At 33.6% G+C, this 19,802-nt stretch overlaps 1 protein-coding gene across 1 annotated transcript; it reads left to right on the top strand.

Moving 5' to 3' along the window:
- Positions 1–18,562: 18,562 nt before the first annotated feature.
- Positions 18,563–19,030, top strand: LOC116118083. The gene is made up of 2 exons (XM_031404060.1): positions 18,563–18,646; positions 18,722–19,030. The coding sequence occupies exons 1-2, from the start codon at positions 18,563–18,565 to the stop codon at positions 19,028–19,030; spliced, it is 393 nt and encodes a 130-aa protein (XP_031259920.1).
- The last annotated feature ends 772 nt before the right edge of the window (positions 19,031–19,802 follow it).

Raw genomic sequence — 19,802 nt, 5'->3', positions numbered from 1 at the left:
TAGTGGAAAAAACGTCCTGGAACTTTGTGAACCATCCTAAGTGCATCATGGGGATCAGTCTAGTGTAACGAAGAGTAAACTATTAAGAATCAAGAGCTAGCCATCCCTTTGTTTTCATTATGTTGTATGGATGGCAAAGTTCAGTTACCATTATTGAAAGAATCGCCATAACCATTAAAAGGTTTATTGGATGTGGGCAGTGGTAACAAGGGGATGAGTTTCAGAAGCAAAATAAGGATATACAATTCATTGTTCTCATTTACATCAATGGGAGGGCATGTTGACCATGAGATTAACCAAGGGGGTGGTCCATATGTTTCAAACTTTGCGGACAGAATTACCATCGAATAGGATCATTACTTCCACTTGAAGGAAGGAAACCTCAATTTGTGCAGCTTTATATTTATGACACATAGTATGAAACCAATCATAGATTAAATTCTATATGAGATAATACAACTGATAGTGATGTTGACAAGGAATTAGTGCAGGAATTGCCATTGATGTTTGATGTGAACAATGAATTGGTTAAAAGTTTTTGTTCTGTCAGGGACCATATGCATTGGAATAATATTAGAAATATGCATTTGCAGTTGAAAATGAAAAGGGAAAAAGATGGAAGACAATACAATTTGCCAATTGCATCTGAAATTGCAGGTTTTTATTGTTGGTGATATTGGAATTTCAGAAACCAGAAAAGATATCATTGTTCATCATTCAAAAAGGGTCTTTAAAGAAATTTTTACTTGCATCCAAGCTTTATGGAATTAAGTTATCCAATATTATTCCCATATGGAGAAGATGGATACAGAATTGACATTAACCATAAAGAGTCTCTTGACAAAAAGTGTTCAAAGAGAAACAGGCTGAGCATGAAAGAATGTTATGCATTTCAGTTGCAATATAGATTACATGAAGGGCATACTCTGATAAGAGCAGGTAGAGTATTGCAACAATATATTATGGATGCATATATGTTTGTTGAAGAGGAAAGATTTCATTGGATTAGAAACAATTAGAAAAAATTGAGGAGTGATTTGTACAGCGGGTTGATGGGTACCATTTCAAAAGATGATGTTAATGCACAACATCTAGGGAAATCTAAGTTGCTCCCTTCATCTCACACTGGTAGTCCCCGATATTGTGTTTAGAATTATCAAGATGCAATGGCGATTTGCAGATGTTTTGGATATCCATATATTTTTCTGACATTCACCTATAATCCCAAGTGGCCAGAGATACAATATCTATAGAATTGTATTGGAGATTGTGATCAAGAAGGTAGAGTAACTGTAGTTTGCAAAGTTTTTGAGATCAAATTGCTTGAGCTAATGCGAGAGATAAAAAAAGGTGAATATTTTGGTGAAACAGTGGCAAGTAAGTAATCCAATGAATAATATTTCTACCTTCTTTAAAAAATCTTGTTCATTGTTAATTTATGATATGAAATTATATTATACCAACTATTGATGAACACGTTNTATATACAATTATAATGCAATTTGTATTTCTAGCATGTTTAAATATTTATTTAAATTCATTCTTTTTTTAAACATGTTGGTGCGACAATGGGTGTCAGACAAAAGGAGTTCAAACAAATACTACCCAATGTTCACAGCAACATAGAAAATCTAAATGGTGCAAGAGAAAATGCAACAATATGATTGATGCTTTATTTGAAATCGTGGATGATGTTAAGCTTATTGTTGCTGATGTTAAGACACAGGAGTATTTGATCGATCTCAAATCGGAATGTTTTGATTAGATGACTATATAACCTGGACCTACACCGTTTGATGAACCTTGATAAATATATAAAGTAATGCACGCATGTATTTTGATATTAAAATATATTAAACAAATCTTTGTTCTCGTATAAATTATTTTGTATTGGTTAAATAATAGATTTGTAATATTGTAATACTAGTATTTCAATATTTGCTAATACAATCCAAATTAACGTTCTTAAGAGTGTACCAATTATTAACCAAGTATAGTAGTTACAATAGCTCCACACGCAGTTCATTAATAATATATCAGGGAATATTTTTACAAATACAAACATAAACCACTATGAAATGTAACCCAGTGAACACCATCACCATCGTTCAACACAATCCCTGTTGACATCAAAAGCTCACCAATTCGATTCACATCAATACCCTTCTCATTATTCTTCTTAAAGTCAATCCCGCATTGGCACAACAACTCCACCGAATCACTTGCAAGCCACAACTAGGTAAATTTCCATTCTCATCCAAAAACGTTAGGCCCAATTGAATCAATTTCAACATATCGACATTATCTTTCAACGTCAGGTAGTTATAATTTTTTATGTTCTTGAAAGTCCCAAACAAACACAAAACAATGTCAAGAAACTCAGTATCTATGGCTATGTAATTATACGTAATTCCATATCTCTCAAAACATAGCACAAGTAACAAGAACCTCAAAGTTTGAACTGAGTGACTATTATTACCACAAACATTGGCGTTTCAATCCTCTTTTACCAGATCTCTCTCTTCATCTTGCAAAATCAAACTCTCTAAGAAACTAAAATCTTCATAAGGAAATCTAGACTTAAATGCATCACAACAGACTTCTCGAGTGTTCAAGAACATGCATGAGACAACATCAAAAGCTTTATCTCTTTCCTTTTGGACTGCAACAAGGGTAGATTTCAGGTTGCTGTTGCAGTCCAACAATTCATTCTCCTTTCTTTCCAGAACATCATTTTCTAACTTTGCATTTGAAGATGATTGTTCAATAACTGATAATTTCTTCTTATGATACNAAAACAGTGGTCAACAGAATAATCAATGCGAGATTTTACAGAACAAAGATGAAATAAAGGCATATCTAGACTGCAGGTTTGTACAAAATACATCGAATATAATGTTTTTATATTGTTTATTCATGTTTGTTATAAATATAATATTAATTGATTCAATCGAAAACATTACAGATATATCTTTTCTATGGAGGCTTTCTGGAGGATATTTCAGTCTGACATGTATTACAGAGAACTGGCTATCGAAAGATTGCCATTCCACTTAGAGAATGAACAAACAGTTATTTTTTATCCAAATAAGTGTTTGGTTAAACTTTTGGAAAGCAAGGTTGTTACGCAAACGAAATTGACTGAATGGATGAAATGTAATCAACGATTCCAATCCGCAAGATCATTGACTTATCTTGATTTTCCAAGCAAATGGGTTTGGAAGGATACAGAAAGAAAATGGTCCCCACAACAAAAATCAAGGTGTATTGGCTAGTGTATTTTGCATTTCCAGGTAGTGGTGAGAAATATTATTTGCGAATGCTTCTGAACTTAGTAAGAGGAGCAACGTCATTTGAAGATACTCGAACTGTCAATGGAGAAATATTCAGTACATTCAAAGATACATGTTATGCATTAGGATTGTTGGATGATGATAAAGAGTGGAATGATTGCTTGGATGAAGCATCAACATGGGCTACCAGAAGACAGTTAAGACAACTCTTTGTAACTATTCTTGTATATAATGAAGTGGTGAATCCAAGAGACTTGTGGAGAGCAAATGTAGAACGCCTATCTGAAGACATTCCCTACATTCTTAAACAAAAAATGTGGATGACAAAATTGAGATGCACTGAGGAACAGATTCAAAATCATGCATTATTCGAGATTAAAGAGCTGATGAAAAAGGCAGGAAAATCCTTAGCTGATTTCCCTGGAATGCCAATTCCAAACTGTTCCATTTTTTAGAATTCATAGAATAGATTAATTGTCAAGGAATTAGATTATGATATCGACAACATGAAAACACTGCACAGTAATTTATACAAGGGTCTTAACAATGGCCTAAAACACATATATGATTCAATCCTTGATTTCGTCAACAATCAAAGTGGAATGCCATTTTTTGTTAACGGACATACTGGAACAGGAAAAACCTTCCTACGGTCAACAATCATGGCCAAATTAAGATCCGAGAGTAAAATTGTACTAGCTATGGCTACATCAGGAATTGCTACATTGCTATTATCCGATGGAAGAATAGCACATTCAAGTTTTTGAATTCCTTTAGATATCACTGAGGAAAGTACATGTGATATAAAAAAGGGGACACAATTGGCAAAACTACTTGAGCAAACAGCTTTGATCATTTGGGATGAAGCACCCATGGCAAATAGGTATTGCTTTGAAGCTCTTGACAAAACTCTAAAAGATATTTTGTTCAATCAAATGCAGATAGAATATTTGGAGGCCTCACTATTGCCTTGGGTGGTGATTTCAGACAGATTCTACCAGTTATACCAAAAGGGAAAAAAACATGACATAATTCAGGCTCGTTTATCATCATCCACCCTTTGGAAACATGTAACAGTGTTGAGACTTATAGAGAACATGAGATTGAAGACAAACTTGATAAACCCAACAGAATTAGATAACTTGAAGACTTTTGACAAATAGTTACTTGATATTGGATAAGGAAGGTTCATTGCAAAAGATGAGAGTTACATCCAAATACTTGAAGACTTGAAAATCAATCAACAAATCAGTCACGAAGAAACAATTATGAATGTTGTTTTTCCAAATTTATTTGCTCAAATAAATAATATTGACTATATGAGTGAGAGAGAGAGAGAGAGAGAGAGAGAGAGAGAGAGAGAGAGCAATATTGACACCCAAAAATGAGACAGTACATAGATTGAACGACTATATCACTCAGAGTTTGCCAACAGATGGAAAGACATATTTCAGCTCAGACAGTACTTGCAAAGTAGCAGGTATCTCAAACGATGATGACATTCTCTATCCGACCGAATTTCTTAATTCTCTATTGTGCCCCGGCATGCCCAAACATGAATTGCATCTGAAGAGTGCCATTCCAATTATGTTGCTATGTAATTTGAATCAATCTGATGGTCTTTGCAATGGAACCAGACTGATTATAACCCATTTAGGAAAGTGGTCCGTACAAGCGGTGATTATTACTGAGTCAAATATTGGGGATATTGTTACAATTCCCAAAATAATAATGTCGAATGCAGATATGAAGTGGCCTTTCAGGTTGAAGAAAAGACAGTTAGCTTCTGTATGACAATAAATAAAGTCAGGGTCAATCACTGAAAATAGTAGGATTGTATATGAAACATCAGGTCTTTACACATGGTCAATTATACGTCGCACTATCAAGAGTAACCTCAAGACAAAGTATCAAGATTCTGCTGATGAATCGGCAGAAACATTGACAAATATTGTTTTCAAAGAAGTGTTTAACTAAAGGGATTGATATGTTATATATAATAAAAAGCATTGTTTATAATAGAAAGGATTGATACATTGTATATAATATAAGACATTGTTTATGAGAGATTAATGTGAAAAAATAAAGATATTTATATGAATATGAAAAGTTCACATTAAATGTTCAAATATATATGGAAACATAAACTCCTTGATACAAAGATATTTATACGTTTTATATTATTATTGTCAGATACAATGAATGCTACATTATATGTATTATGTGTTATAAATGCATATTTTTTACATACGCAACTCAACCACAAACTCTTGCACGACAAACATCGTCAAGATATTTAACATCAATAGTCCAATTAAACACTTTAAATATTTACAAAAGTAACATTACATGGGCTGGAGACTTTTTTTCATATACACAAAAATTAGCATCAACTGAATACATCCACGTCCATAATAATAACACAACTATAAACACTTGCGTGGCAAAATTGTCAAAATTTTGGCAAATATTGTCAAAATATTTAACAAACGGTTTAAAAATTTATAGAAGTAGCATTAAGTGGACCAAAGAAAGTTACAACAACATTGCAGTCAATATAATCTCTATTAGGTGGCATCTTCTCATTTTTAAACACAATTGTCTCTAAAAAACTAGAATCTTCATTTGGGAATCTAAGCTTAAATTCTTTGACACAAGCTTTTCTAGTGGCCAAAAATATTTCTGACACCGAATCATAAGCCTCTTCTTTATCTTTCTCAGCTTGTGCTATTAAAGATTTGATGTTATCATTTTCTTTAGACAATTCATTACTTTTCTTTTTAAAGACTTCCTTTTGCTGCTGCTCATTTGCAAAAGATAGTTCGGCATTTCTAAACGATTCTTGACAGTGTTTCAATTCGGTTTTGACCTTTTCAAACGCCTCCTTTGATATTTTCAACTGTTCTTCCAATCTGCGAACCTCGGAAATCACATCTTCATTTTCTTTTTCAAATCTGATATCAAATCCTCTGAAACAAGCAAACATTCTTTGATTTCTAAGAAACATACATAAGTCTATTTCAAGAACAATGAAACCACGTTAACATCATCATGCCAAATATAGTATATATTCACATGATAAAGTGAAAAAATGTTACCTCTTTCCCTAGGCTGACTGTTTTGTTGTCGAGCTCTTCCTTAGCAAGATTTTTCCATTTTCATTCAGAATTCGTATTTGAGCCCTCTTGCTGACAGGTTTTCTGCCGTTTCACTAATTTACATAATAGAATTTCTTCTGACTGATTATCTTCATCTTCAATCAATTTAGTATGGTAGGAACTAGAATCAGGTTTCATAGAATTGCAAGCTGAAGCAGGTAAAACAGTGACTTGGAATCACTGCTTGATCCTCCTTTATACAAAACTTTGGAATCAAATCTTCGAATAAATTTCATCAAGTTTTTGGGAGCCATTACTACAATGAAAAAATAATATCATCAAATAAATAACAATAGAGACAACAGACAATCATTCAACTTAATAGAGATTGTATGACTTTGTTATTACTTGGGAGACATTTATTTTTCGTGATACGTGATAGGGACACAAATTAAAACAACAATATCTCAGACATACTATAGAGAACACCAAAACCTTGGCAACTGTTCCGAAAAATAAATAGATAATTACATGATAACAATGATGGTAACTTCTTAAGCATTTGTACCACTGGCATTTCCTAACATCAATTCATAAAACAATGACAGTATTACAATATACACTAAATACAACAATATAATAAACAAAATCATAATAAGAAGAACACCAATTCTAGCAGTAGATTTACTGAGAAAATAGTGTGCAACGCAACTACTGAAACAACAAATAAACAACTTGACCTGAACAANATGATAACAATGATGGTAACTTCTGAAGCATTTGTACCACTGGCATTTCATAACATCAATTCATAAAACAACGACAGTATTACAATATACACTAAATACAACAAGATAATAAACAAAATTGTAATGAGAAGAACACCAATTCTAGCAGCATGTTTATCGAGAAAATAGTGTGCAACGCGACTACTAGAACAACAAATAAACAACCTGACCTGAACAAACAAAATTGTAGTAAGAAAGACACCAATTTCAGTAGTAAATTTACTGAGAAAATAATGTGTAACACGACTACCAGAGAAACCAATAAACAACCTGAACACAACAAATTATCAGCACAACCATCTAACAACAACTTCTTATAACAATAATAACAAATCTTAAAACTCCGTAAAAATAACATGCACTTTAATCAAAGTTAAAATCGATGACAAATTAATTAGACCTATGTAAAATAAAAAATGATATTGTCATTCTAATTAAAGAAAACTTACTTTACTTATCTCAACTTCAGTCAACAAGAAAAGACGGACATGGAAAAAGCGACAAACAGACTGGGACAAATGCCTTTAAAGCCGAAACTGATAGAGAAAACCCTAAACCTCCAAATTTACTTCAAGTAAAATACTGAATATTAAATCTGCATATTTTCTTTAAATATCAACAACATTTTAAACGACAACGTTTTTCATCATTTACAAATTTTACAAAGCCAAAACGACTGCGCATTGTAAAACTTTAATATTACCACTTTAGCTAAACAATGTCACTATAACTTAACATCAAGGTAGAAAGGAAGGGAAAATCAAAGATTCCTTTGAAAAATCACAATCAAATACTAAACCTGACAATAGAAATGAATTTGACACTAATAATTACAAAATAAATAACATGAATTGAAAACATATAAAATACTCAATTGCATATTACTTTGAAACCACTTCATTTTGAAATAACATTAATGGACAACAAAAGATCAACTTGAAGCAACATAAAGTGAAATTTTACCATATGTACGTAATTATGCAGACAAATAATACTTTTCTCGTGGGAGAAGATTATCATGCAAGTATTACAATGTTGATGACCTAAAACGAAAGCGTTAGGAGGATGACAACCTAAAACACAACGGACCGATTCTATATATGATTATTCAACAACATATTAAGTAGATATTACATATAAGCAAAACAAAATGTTAAAATTACAGTCTCTAAAGTGTTCTAATCAAAGAGCAAGAGACCTTGCCTCATCCATTTTCCATAGGCCTTCCTCATACTTGTACCACCTCATAAAGCCTTCATCATGTAATGACTTCTTTCTACTAGTATACTTTAGAATATATACAATAAAAACATACATACTTACATATGAACATAGTTGGGCCCAAATTTTTCTTTACTTACAAAATATAATTCTTTACTTATAGCAAAATAACAAGTACAAAAAAACTTAGCAATAGTGGATAGTAATGCCAATTCTCTCCACTTGTCGACGTTCCTCCGACTGCTGCTCACCTATTTCCTGCAAAAAAAATAGAAAAACAATGGGGTGAGCATAAAAATGCTCAGTAAGTAAATCCCTTAACTCGTTCCTTCTTTGGTTCTTTCCTTACTTAATTCTCTTCTTCTTTCTTTCCTTCTTAATTCTTTCTCTTTTCTTTCTCTGTTTCTAATTCTTACTGCTCTTTCTTTCTATTCTTTCTATTCTTTCTATCCATGATGAAATTCATGGTAATATGCATGAATGAAATGCATATGCAATAATGCATAAAATGCATTTTCTTTCTTCTTTCTATTTCTTTTCTTTTCTTTTCTATTCTTTTCTTTTCTTTCTTGTCTTGCTTGCCCAAGCTTCTGTTTTCTTTCTTGTTTTTCTTTTCTTTTCTTTTCTTTGCTTGCTCAAGCTTTCTTATTCTTTCTTATCCTTTCTTTTCTTATTCTTTGCCAATCGAACTCGGTTGATGTATGGATTTGGAACCTTTGCCGGGTGAGTGAGTACAATCCTCATCTACATGCACTCTTGCGGACCGTACAAATTCTTCTTTCTTCTTAGGCCACTCAATTAAGGTGGCGTGCATGTAGGAAATTCTTCTTGGTACAACCCTCATCCACATACACTCTTACGGGTCATACAATTCTTCTTCTTCTTATGCCACTCAATTAAGGTAGCGTGTATGTGGAAATTTCTTCATAACACTCACGGTTCCCCATCACACCAACCTATTTTTTTCTCTTCTTTAACACTTTTTTCTTTCTGTAATTCTTTAATGCTTATTCTTTCTTTCTCTTCTTTCTTAGAGTGTTTTATTCTTACTATTTTTTATTTTTTATTCTTTATTCTTTCTTAAGTTACCACACATACACAAATATATGCATATGGATGGCTCATGCTTAAAATTCTTACTTAAATGCACTCATGAAATGCAAATATGCAAGGTTGCATAAACTTAAGGTTTCTACTCAAACTCATACTTCTCTTAGGCATTTCATCAAGCAATAATTGTGCATAAACAAACCCTAATTTAATTATCATTCAATTTGTTTCCTAAACCATCCAAAATGAGACAAAAACTCTCTTGTATCATCACCATAACCCCACGGCAAAACATTCCCACAAGTCTTCTCCAATTCTTCCAATTTCAACCCATCATCATACCGTCACATACACTTCTCACATTCAAATATATCCAACAACAGGCATAAATAATCATTAATTTCATCTCAATTTCTCAATAATCATAACATATGCATATTTAAAAGAAATCTCTACTCATTTGATTTTCTTAAACTTTAACTTGAGTTGGATTTTGAATGGAATTTACTTACCTTATGCTTGAGTAGTCTCTACTAAGCTCTCTACTCTTGTTGGATTCAAACCTTCTTCTAACCCTCTTGATGCCTAAAATCAAAACCCTATTAAAATCTACTCAAAAGCACTCAAAATCCATGGAGGATTGAATGAAAAATTGAGAGAAAATGGAGGAGGAGTGTGGTAGTGGAATGAAGGAAAATAAGGGTTACAAACACTTATCATCTTATTTATAAACATGCTTTCCCATTTTAACCTTACACTTTCTTGGAAATTCCATCTTTGTGCCTTAGTCAATTACCATAATGCCCTCATTTTTATTGCATTTTCTATGAAATTATATCTCTTTTCACTCCCCACAATTTCAACTAATTTTGAATGAAAAGACCATTTTACCCTTAATGCAAGTTTAAGGCATTTTCTTCATATTCTCTTAAAATAACTTTAACAAAAATTAACTAAGGGCTATAAAAACATAAATTAAATCATGTACCTCCATGTTGGGCGTTACACATCACTTCAAGTACATTGGCACATGATGCATATAATCTATTACAATTACCAAAACATCATGATTCCTTACAAAAGAACAAAAAAAAAAAAAAACCCACAAATCTGTTACAATTACCATCACAAATTGTGCAATGAATCATTGCTAAAGCAATTCAGAATAACAACACCACTCTTCAAGCAATACGGTTAACGTAAGTTTTACTAATATCATCTTTTGTTAATCTGTTGATATCATTGTTTTGTTAGTTATACAGAAAACTGTATGTCGACTCCCAACAATTGAAATGGATTATGCCAATCACTTTTGTCTTTAGTTCTTAACAGCTTTCTATAACATAAAAACCAAAATACATGTTAGAATCAATATTTAACTAAACCATATTTTTCACACTTTTTTATTGTTAACTTCTTTATCATTCAGTAATGATATTATGATTACCAATTGTTTGAAACTATTATTTACACTTTTTTGTTGTTGTTCTTGATCTTGTGTTTGGAAAACACTTTCTTTTTGTTATTATTATTGTGGATCTTGGGATTGAAAACCATTATTTACCTTACAATTTATGGGTGCAAATCTCTAAAGCCTTACATAGAGGAAACTATTAGTAAATTGATGGGGTAAACGCAACAGAAAACGAAAATTTTTCCCATCTATTACTCTAATTAGCCCAAAATCAGGGTCTGATTTATATATATATTACATGCTCAAATTGAAATAACATAAGATCAAGCAAGGATCAGATCATACTAGTGTTTGGAGGCTCCGTAAAAAATCTCTGAACGAGATCTCGCAATCGATCCAAGTGTAGGATCGAACTCATGTCGTCCACACGAAGACAGTACAACAGAGACCAGAGATTGGTTTTGCTAGAACCAATCTATGGCTTTAAGGATTCAAGGATATGAAAGGTTGAAGTGAGGAAGAAAGGAAGAGAGAAATTTTTTTTTTTCTCTCTAAAAGCCTTTACTCCACGGCTAAGGAAAAATAAGTGAATCAAATAAAACCTATTCAATGCTTTCTTTATATAGAAAAGCTAAATATCAATTCCACCCCGAAAGTTAAGCAAAAAACCAAACTTGGGTGAAATTGGACATAGGTCCCAATCTAATTATTTAGTTAAATATTAATATAAGTATTAACTTCAATAATTAAATTTGTAATTTTGCTAAATAACTCCAATAATAAAATTGGACACAGGCAACAACCTTAGTAAATTTAATTACACAGCAAAATTATCAATATGCCCTTTCGTCCAAAAGATGAAAATTCCCTTCCATAGTTAACCACCCTTAAACTGTCTTCTTATGTGTGTGACCTATAGGCCCCTCATCATATCGGCAATGAGTAGCATCACGATTGACACCAATCAATCATCTCACTACACACAGACTAAGATTGGCCTCTAGCAAGGCATCATGGCCACCCGATAGAATTGGATTCAGCGACATAGCTACCTGTCAACAATATGGTTATCGTGCAATCAAATCGTTTCATCATCTGTTATCTCATCAAGACCGAGGTGTATAAATAGTGTCAACCTCAGTTACTCTCGATATATTTGTATTCAGTTACTGGACCAATGATCGAAATAATAAATTGGATTGGGCGATAACTCAATCCTACTGTGGCCACAACTTTAGTGTCATTGTCATCTACTGAATTACACCGTGAGATAACTTCTCCCTTACCCGAGAGTGATGAATCCTCTATCGATCCACCATATTCTTGATACACTCCTTGATGCAGCCAATCACTACTATATTGATAACTTTGAATAGAACTACGTTGGGCAAGTGTCAAACTACACCAATCAGTGCACAAGGCGCTCTGGTGATCTCAAGTCTAAGGATCACATGCACCACCATTTGTTAGAGGATTTGTTCCATAAACATTGGGGTTACAATCTATATGGAATCCTTTGATGGGTCAGTCTAATGAACTTGCCTATAGCAAGCACCTATGTGTTGCACCAGGTTGTCGATAAACAACCCTGACAAGTGAGCTCAGTCATTGCCTTTTGATAGGGTTTTCAACACTATGATAGTCTTACCGTATTATCTGTGTCCTTGGTCAGAATAATACAAGGGCTACAAACATTTATAGAATGGCCACCATATGTGCTCATAGGGTTCTACCATTCTAAAGACATATATCAACACATATAGACATGATTTACACGATATAGAATAAATTGACTTTTTTGATCAATGAACATTAGTATAAAGAGTCAATTCTACAATAATTGATTGGCTCTAGGACACCTACTCTAACAAAAACATCTTCAAACAACGACACAAACTACCAACAATAACAACGGCAGGGTTTTCAATTCTGAAGATTCTTGTAGAAGTAGAAAATAAGCATGCTTCACTACTGCTTGGAACACATTTGTTCTTCAATGGAACATGACAGAAACAGAGGATTACAATTACTTATAGCATCTTGCAAACAAAATAACCAGCAAGCAATGTATCAGACCGCCGTTGCTCTAATCACTATGCACGACAGTAAAGGTGTAAAAATTCTAATGAAATTAGTGAAACTAACCAATCAATTCCACAAACTGAAAAATTGCAAGGAAGTGTTCAAGTCCATGACTCCAATTGCGACAATTCTCATTAAAAGAAGAATATTTCGGATTTGCGACAAAGAGAATCAAAATCGTATACATTGGGACAGGTCAACGTCGCTAGAAAATATCACATGTCTGGGGGTTACCATCCATATGGAATCCTCTGGTGGGTCAGTCCAGTGAACTTGCTCGGTATATCCCCTACAACAAACACCCAGTGTTGCACCAGGTTGTCACAACAACACCTTGACAAGTGATCAGTTACTCCTTTCGACAAGGTCGCTTCAACACTATGATAGCCTTACCGTATTATCTGTGCCCTTACTTCAGAATAATACTGGGGCTACGACGTTTCTAGAATGGCCACCATAGTGCTCATAGGGTTCTCACTATCAAGATTTGAAACACTTGATACCTCGTCAAGTTCTACCTTCTAAGGACATATATCAATACATATTGCAATAATCATGATTTAGCGATATAGGATAAAATGCCTTTTATTATTAATGAACATTATTACAAAGAGTCAATTCTACAATAATTGATTGGCTCTAGGGCATCTACTCTAACCTTACAATTTTTTTTTTTTTTTTTTACTCCACGGCTAAGGAAAAATAAGTAAATCAAATAAAACCTATTCAATGCTTTCTTTATATAGAAAAGCTAAATATCAATTCCACCCCAAAAGTTAAGCAAAAAACCAAACTTAGGTGAAATTGCACATAGGTCCCAATCTAATTATTTAGTTAAATATTAATATAAATATTAACTTCAATAATTAAATTAGTAATTTTGATAAATAACTCCAATAATAAAATTGGACACAGGTAACAACCTTAGTAAATTTAATTACACAGCAAAATTACCAATATGCCCTTTTCTCCAAAAGACGAAAATTCCCTTCCATAGTTAACCACCCTTAAACTGTCTTCTTATGTGTGTGACCTGTAGGCCCTTCATCATACCGGCAGTGAGTAGTATCGCGATTGACACTAATCAATCATCTCCCTACACACAGACCAAGATTGGCCTCTAGCAAGGCATCATGGCCACCCGATAGAATCGGATTCAATGAAATAGGTACCTGTCAACAATATGGTTATCGTGCAATCAAATCATTTCATCATCTATTATCTCATCAAGACCGAGGTGTATAAATAGTGTCAACCTCAGTTACTCTCGATATATTTGTATTCAGTTATTGGACCAATGACTGGAATAATAAATTGGATTAGGCGATAACTCAATCCCATTGTGGCCACAACTTTAGTGTCATTTCCATCTACTGAATTGCGCCGTGAGATAACTTCTCCCTTATCTGAGAGTGATGAATCCTCTATCGATCCACCATAGTCTTGATACACTCTTTGATGTAGGCAATCACTATTGTATTGATAACTCTGAGTAGAACTATGTTGGGCTAGTGTCAAACTACACTAATCGGTGCACAAGGCGCTCTAGTGATCTCAAGTCTAAGGATCACATGCACCACCATTTGTTAGAGGATTTGTTCCATAGACACTGGGGTTACCATCTATATGGAATCCTCTGGTGGGTCAATCTAATAAACTTGCCGATAGCAAGCACCCATGTATTGCACCAAGTTGTCGGTAAACAACATTGACAAGTGAGCTCAGTCATTGTCTTTTGATAGGGTTTTCAACACTATGATAGCCTTACCTGTTAGGAAACGACCCGGTTGCACAGCCGAAAACAAAAAATCTATACAACCGTAGATCGTTCCTTAAAGCCCAAAATCAAGGCACAAATTTTACAGTTTATATATAATATCAAGAATCTGCAGAAAAATAAAGTAAATCTAAAGTTTAGATTTATACCAACGTTGGAGGCTCCACCAATATTGTCTCTGAACATGATTGCTACCGATCCAAGTATAGGATCGAACCAAGAAGTCCACACGAAGACAACCACCAAGAACCAAGGAGGGATTTGCTAGATCCTCGTTGGCCTTAAGAAATCAAGAAGAAAAGGAGTATTTGATTTTTCAATCAAAAGGGTGAAAATGGCATGGGAGAATCTAAATAGGCTGCTGTGTGTGTTTGTTTTAATTGAAAAATGAACTAATAAAACCCTTGTTTAATTTTATACACACATTTTCTTTTATAGGCAAACTAAGTTGCCCTATTCCCACATGGAAGGGGCTTAGGCTCCAACCCAAACACCCCATGTTGCCAAACACTCCCAAATTAGATATTTTATTTATTTCATCATTATTTCAATTAAAAATCAATTAATATATATATAATATATATATTAACATTTAACAATAATGATAATTTATTTGAATATGTGCGAACACACATTCAACCGTAATTTCACTTATTTAATTTTTAACAAATTAAATAAAAAGGCTACGACCTCAGCAAATTTAATTGCACTGTGAAATTACCAAAATACCCTTTCGCCTAAAAAGACGAAAACGCCCTTCTTTCTTCTTGGCTCTTAAATTATCTTCTATGTGTGTGACCCATAGGCTCCTCATCATACCGGTAGTGTATAGTATCGCGATTAACACCAATTAATCGTCTCACTAATACACAGACCAAGATTGGCCCCTAGCAAGGCATCATGGCCACCCGATAGATTCGGATTCAGCAAAGTAGCTACCTGTCAACGATATGGTTACCGTACAATTCGATCCTTTCATCATACGTTATCTCGACGAGACGAAGGCATAGAAATAGTGTCAACCTTCGGTTACTCTCGATATTATATATTCAGTTTCTGGACCAATGACCCGTATTATAATCTGGATAGAGCAACAACTCAATCCCACTGTGGCCACAGTTTTAGTGTCATTGCCATATACTGAATTGCGCCGTGAGATAACTTCTCCCGTACCCGGGAGTGATGAATCCTTTGTCAATCCACCATAGTCTTGATACACTTCTTGATATAGCCAATCACCACCGTACTGACAGCTCTGAATAGAACTGCGTTAGGCTAGTGTCAAACTGTACCAGTCGGTGCACAAGGCACTCCGGTGACCTCAAGTCTAAGGATCACATGCACCACCATTCGTTAGAGGATTTGTTCCATAGACACTGGGGTTACCATCCATATGGAATCCTCTGGTGGGTCAGTCCAGTGAACTTGCTGCGGTATATCCGCCTACAACAAGCACCCATGTGTTGCACCAGGTTGTCACCAAACAACCTTGACAAGTGAGATCAGTCACTGCCTTTCGACAGGGTCGTTCAACACTATGATAGCCTTACCGTATTATCTGTGCCCTTACTTCAGAATAATACTGGGGCTACGGACGTTTCTAGAATGGCCACCATATGTGCTCATAGGGTTCTCACTATCAAGATTTGAAACACTTGATACCCTCGTCACGGTTCTACCATTCTAAGGACATATATCAATACATATTGCAATAATCATGATTTACGCGATATAGAATAAAATGCCTTTTATTATTGATTAATGAACATTATTACAAAGAGTCAATTCTACAATAATTGATTGGCTCTAGGGCATCTACTCTAACATTACCATATTATCTGTGTCCTTGGTCAGAATAATACAAGGGCTACAGACATTTATAGAATGGCCACCATATGTGCTCATAGGGTTCTCACTATCAAGATTTAAAACACTTGATATCCTCGTCATGGTTTTACCATTCTAAGGACATATATCAATACATATAGATATGATTTACACGATATAGAATAAATTGATTTTTATTGATCAATCAACATTAGTATAAAGAGTCAATTCTACAATAATTGATTGGCTCTAGGACACCTACTCTAACAAAAACATCTTCAAACAACGACATGGCTTTCAATTCTGAAGATCCTTGCAGAAGCAGAAGATAAGCATGGCTTCACTACTGCTTGGAACACATTTGTTCTTCATAGAACATGACAGAAATAGAGGATTACAACTACTTATTGCATCTTGAAAACAAAATAACCAGTAAGCAATGTATCAGATTATCGTTGCTCTAATCACTATGCACGACAGTAGAGGTGTAAAAATTCTAATGAAATTAGTGAAACTAACCAATCAATTCCACAAACTAAAAAATTGCAAGGAAGTGTTCAAGTCCATGACTCCAACTGTGACAATTCTCATTAAAAGGAGAATATTTCGGATTTGCGATGAAGAGAATCAAAATCGTATACATTGGGACAGGTCAACGTTGCTAGAAAATATCACATGTCCAAGATGTAACATAGATTATCAAATAGTATCTATGAAATATAATTTTTAGTGAGTTCTTTATATGATTTATTACAGGTGTAAAAATATAAATGCTTTTTAATTTATTCTGAAAATAGAAATTAAAACTCATTGGATTGTCTACACATGTTTGACAAACATCAATCTAAATATATTATAATGTAAATTAACAAAATCTATAAATAAACATTCCTATCGCACATCTAAAAAAACTTCCATTCTATTATCAACCAAATTAAATCCCACGCCAAACGATAGCATCCATTTATTGCATGGTTGTTGAACCATTAGTCGCTATCCAACTGATATATTATAATATTATTATGATGTTTCCGACTTGAATACTTAACAAAATAATTATTATGATTGCTACCATTTCATATCCTCTTATTCAAAAACTTATTAACATTTTTTGATCGAGGTGTTTACTTATTCCAAGACATTTATTCGTTTTCCCAAAGAACCTTTTGTATTCTCAAAAAAAAAAAAAATTAATTTTAAAAAAATAATTTACATAATATTAAAGTGATACCAACACAACTTCAGAGAAGTCATTACCAGATGTTAAAATAAATCATTTTTTTTATCAACCAAATTAAATCCCACGCTAACCGATAACATCCATTTGGAGCATGGTTGTTGAACCATTATTCATGATCCAACTGATATATTATAGTATCATCATGACATTTCTGACTTGAATACTTAACAAAATATTTATTATGTTTGCTACCGTTTCGTATCCTCTTATCCAAAAAGTTATTAACTTTTTTTCAGCCAATATGTTTACTTATTACTAGACATTTATTCGTTTTCCCAAACCACCTTTGTATTCTCAAAAAACAATTAAATACTTTTAAATTTTAAATAAATAATTTACATAATATTAAAGTGATATGAACATAAATTCAGAGAAGTCATTGACCAGATGTTAAGATAAAATTAATAATCATACCTCTATAATTATTAATATCAATTGTACACAGATGTTATTAAATCACTCATGAAAGTTGAGAAGACTACCTGAATATTATATGGTCTAATCGTACAATCGATATTATTTTCCAATTTATTCTTCTTATCATTTCTATTAAACTCATGCCAGTTAGATCTTATTCTTCTTAAACAACCATGTTTATTTATTATAACATCTTTATTCATATTCCATCTGTTTCTTTTGTATTCCTAATTAAAAAAACACATCAAAATATATTCTAATACTATTTCCTTATCCTTCCTCATAGACTATAATATATAAACCTACTTATCCCACAACGATAAGGTCGGAGTTTATACCTAGGGGAATACCTAAAATGGTGGAAATACTGTCTAGCAAAAGTTTCCTAAACATTGATTGTGTCACGAATGTTGCGGATACAATTGAAGCATGGGGAACTGTTAACTGAGTTCATGTGCAAAATAAGAATTTTGGACTCAGTGATACTTACATATTTCTAAGATCCACACTGCAGGGAGCTACAGGAAGTTTCTGGAGAAGTTTAGAAGCTGGTACGGGTCTATTAGATACTGTAAGGGAGTTGAAGAATGCAGAGGCTATTTTTACACTCTTCAAGGATACGCTCTGTCGAGAATTTACTGGAATAACTATAAGCAGTAGGAATCTCACAGAGGTAGTTGCCTTAGAAGCTTTGACAAAGCTTAGGCTTTGTGAAATGTGTCTGTTTGAAAATTTCGTCTGTGAATATAGACAATATTTTGTTCAGTTGCCTGGTGGCATGCAGGATGTCATGAAGAATACTTTCTTTGCTAAGCTTCCCTAAGGATGGCATAAGGCAGCAAACGAGGTGTTTAAGCTTTTACTCGAAAAGAATCAGGTTGTTGATTCTTTGGGAGGATGGATAAAAGCTGTTAGACAACTCATGAGAACAAGATGTTTGAACGCCAATTAAATAAAGAGGCCAAAAGACTGGAGTTCAATGAATCTTATTCTCAAAACTTTGATGGAGTGATAGGACAATATGGCTGTGAGTCAAGAAATTCGACTAAACATCAAGGTTGGAAAACCCATATGAAACGGATAGGATCATTCAGTAAAAGGAACTTTAGGTTGAAACGTTTCTGTAATATGGTAAAAAGACCTGTTACTAATAAACGAAATCTTTCGGATCATGGAAAGTTTATTAGGCAAACAGGAAAAGGTAGACTCAATGCTAAAGAATGCGGAGCGCATAAGTTTTGTGCTACCTGCCCATCTAGCAAAAACACAAAAGATTGTAATTGTTGCTGGATTTGTGGTGACAAAAATCATTTTGCAGATAAATGCCCTCATAAGAGTATGAAGAAGGCAGCGGTAAGATTTTTAGAAATCAATGCAGAAAGCTAAACTTCTAAATTTGAGCCAATTTGGGATACGAAATTGATTCAGATGATGAGGTTTATGAATTAATTTCGGATTACTCTGAAGATTTAGATTCTTCGGAGGATGACTCAAAAGATATGACTTTTGAGGAACAATCTTCAAATCTTCAACGCATAGGTATATTCATGCAAAGGACTAGCAATCTTAGTGAATATCCTAAGAATAGCGGAATT

This window comes from Pistacia vera, unplaced genomic scaffold (assembly GCF_008641045.1).
Source record: "Pistacia vera cultivar Batoury unplaced genomic scaffold, PisVer_v2 Contig124, whole genome shotgun sequence".
Taxonomy (NCBI): domain Eukaryota; kingdom Viridiplantae; phylum Streptophyta; class Magnoliopsida; order Sapindales; family Anacardiaceae; genus Pistacia; species Pistacia vera.
Note: the sequence above shows the minus strand (reverse complement) of the source record. Positions and strands in the feature narration are given on the sequence as shown.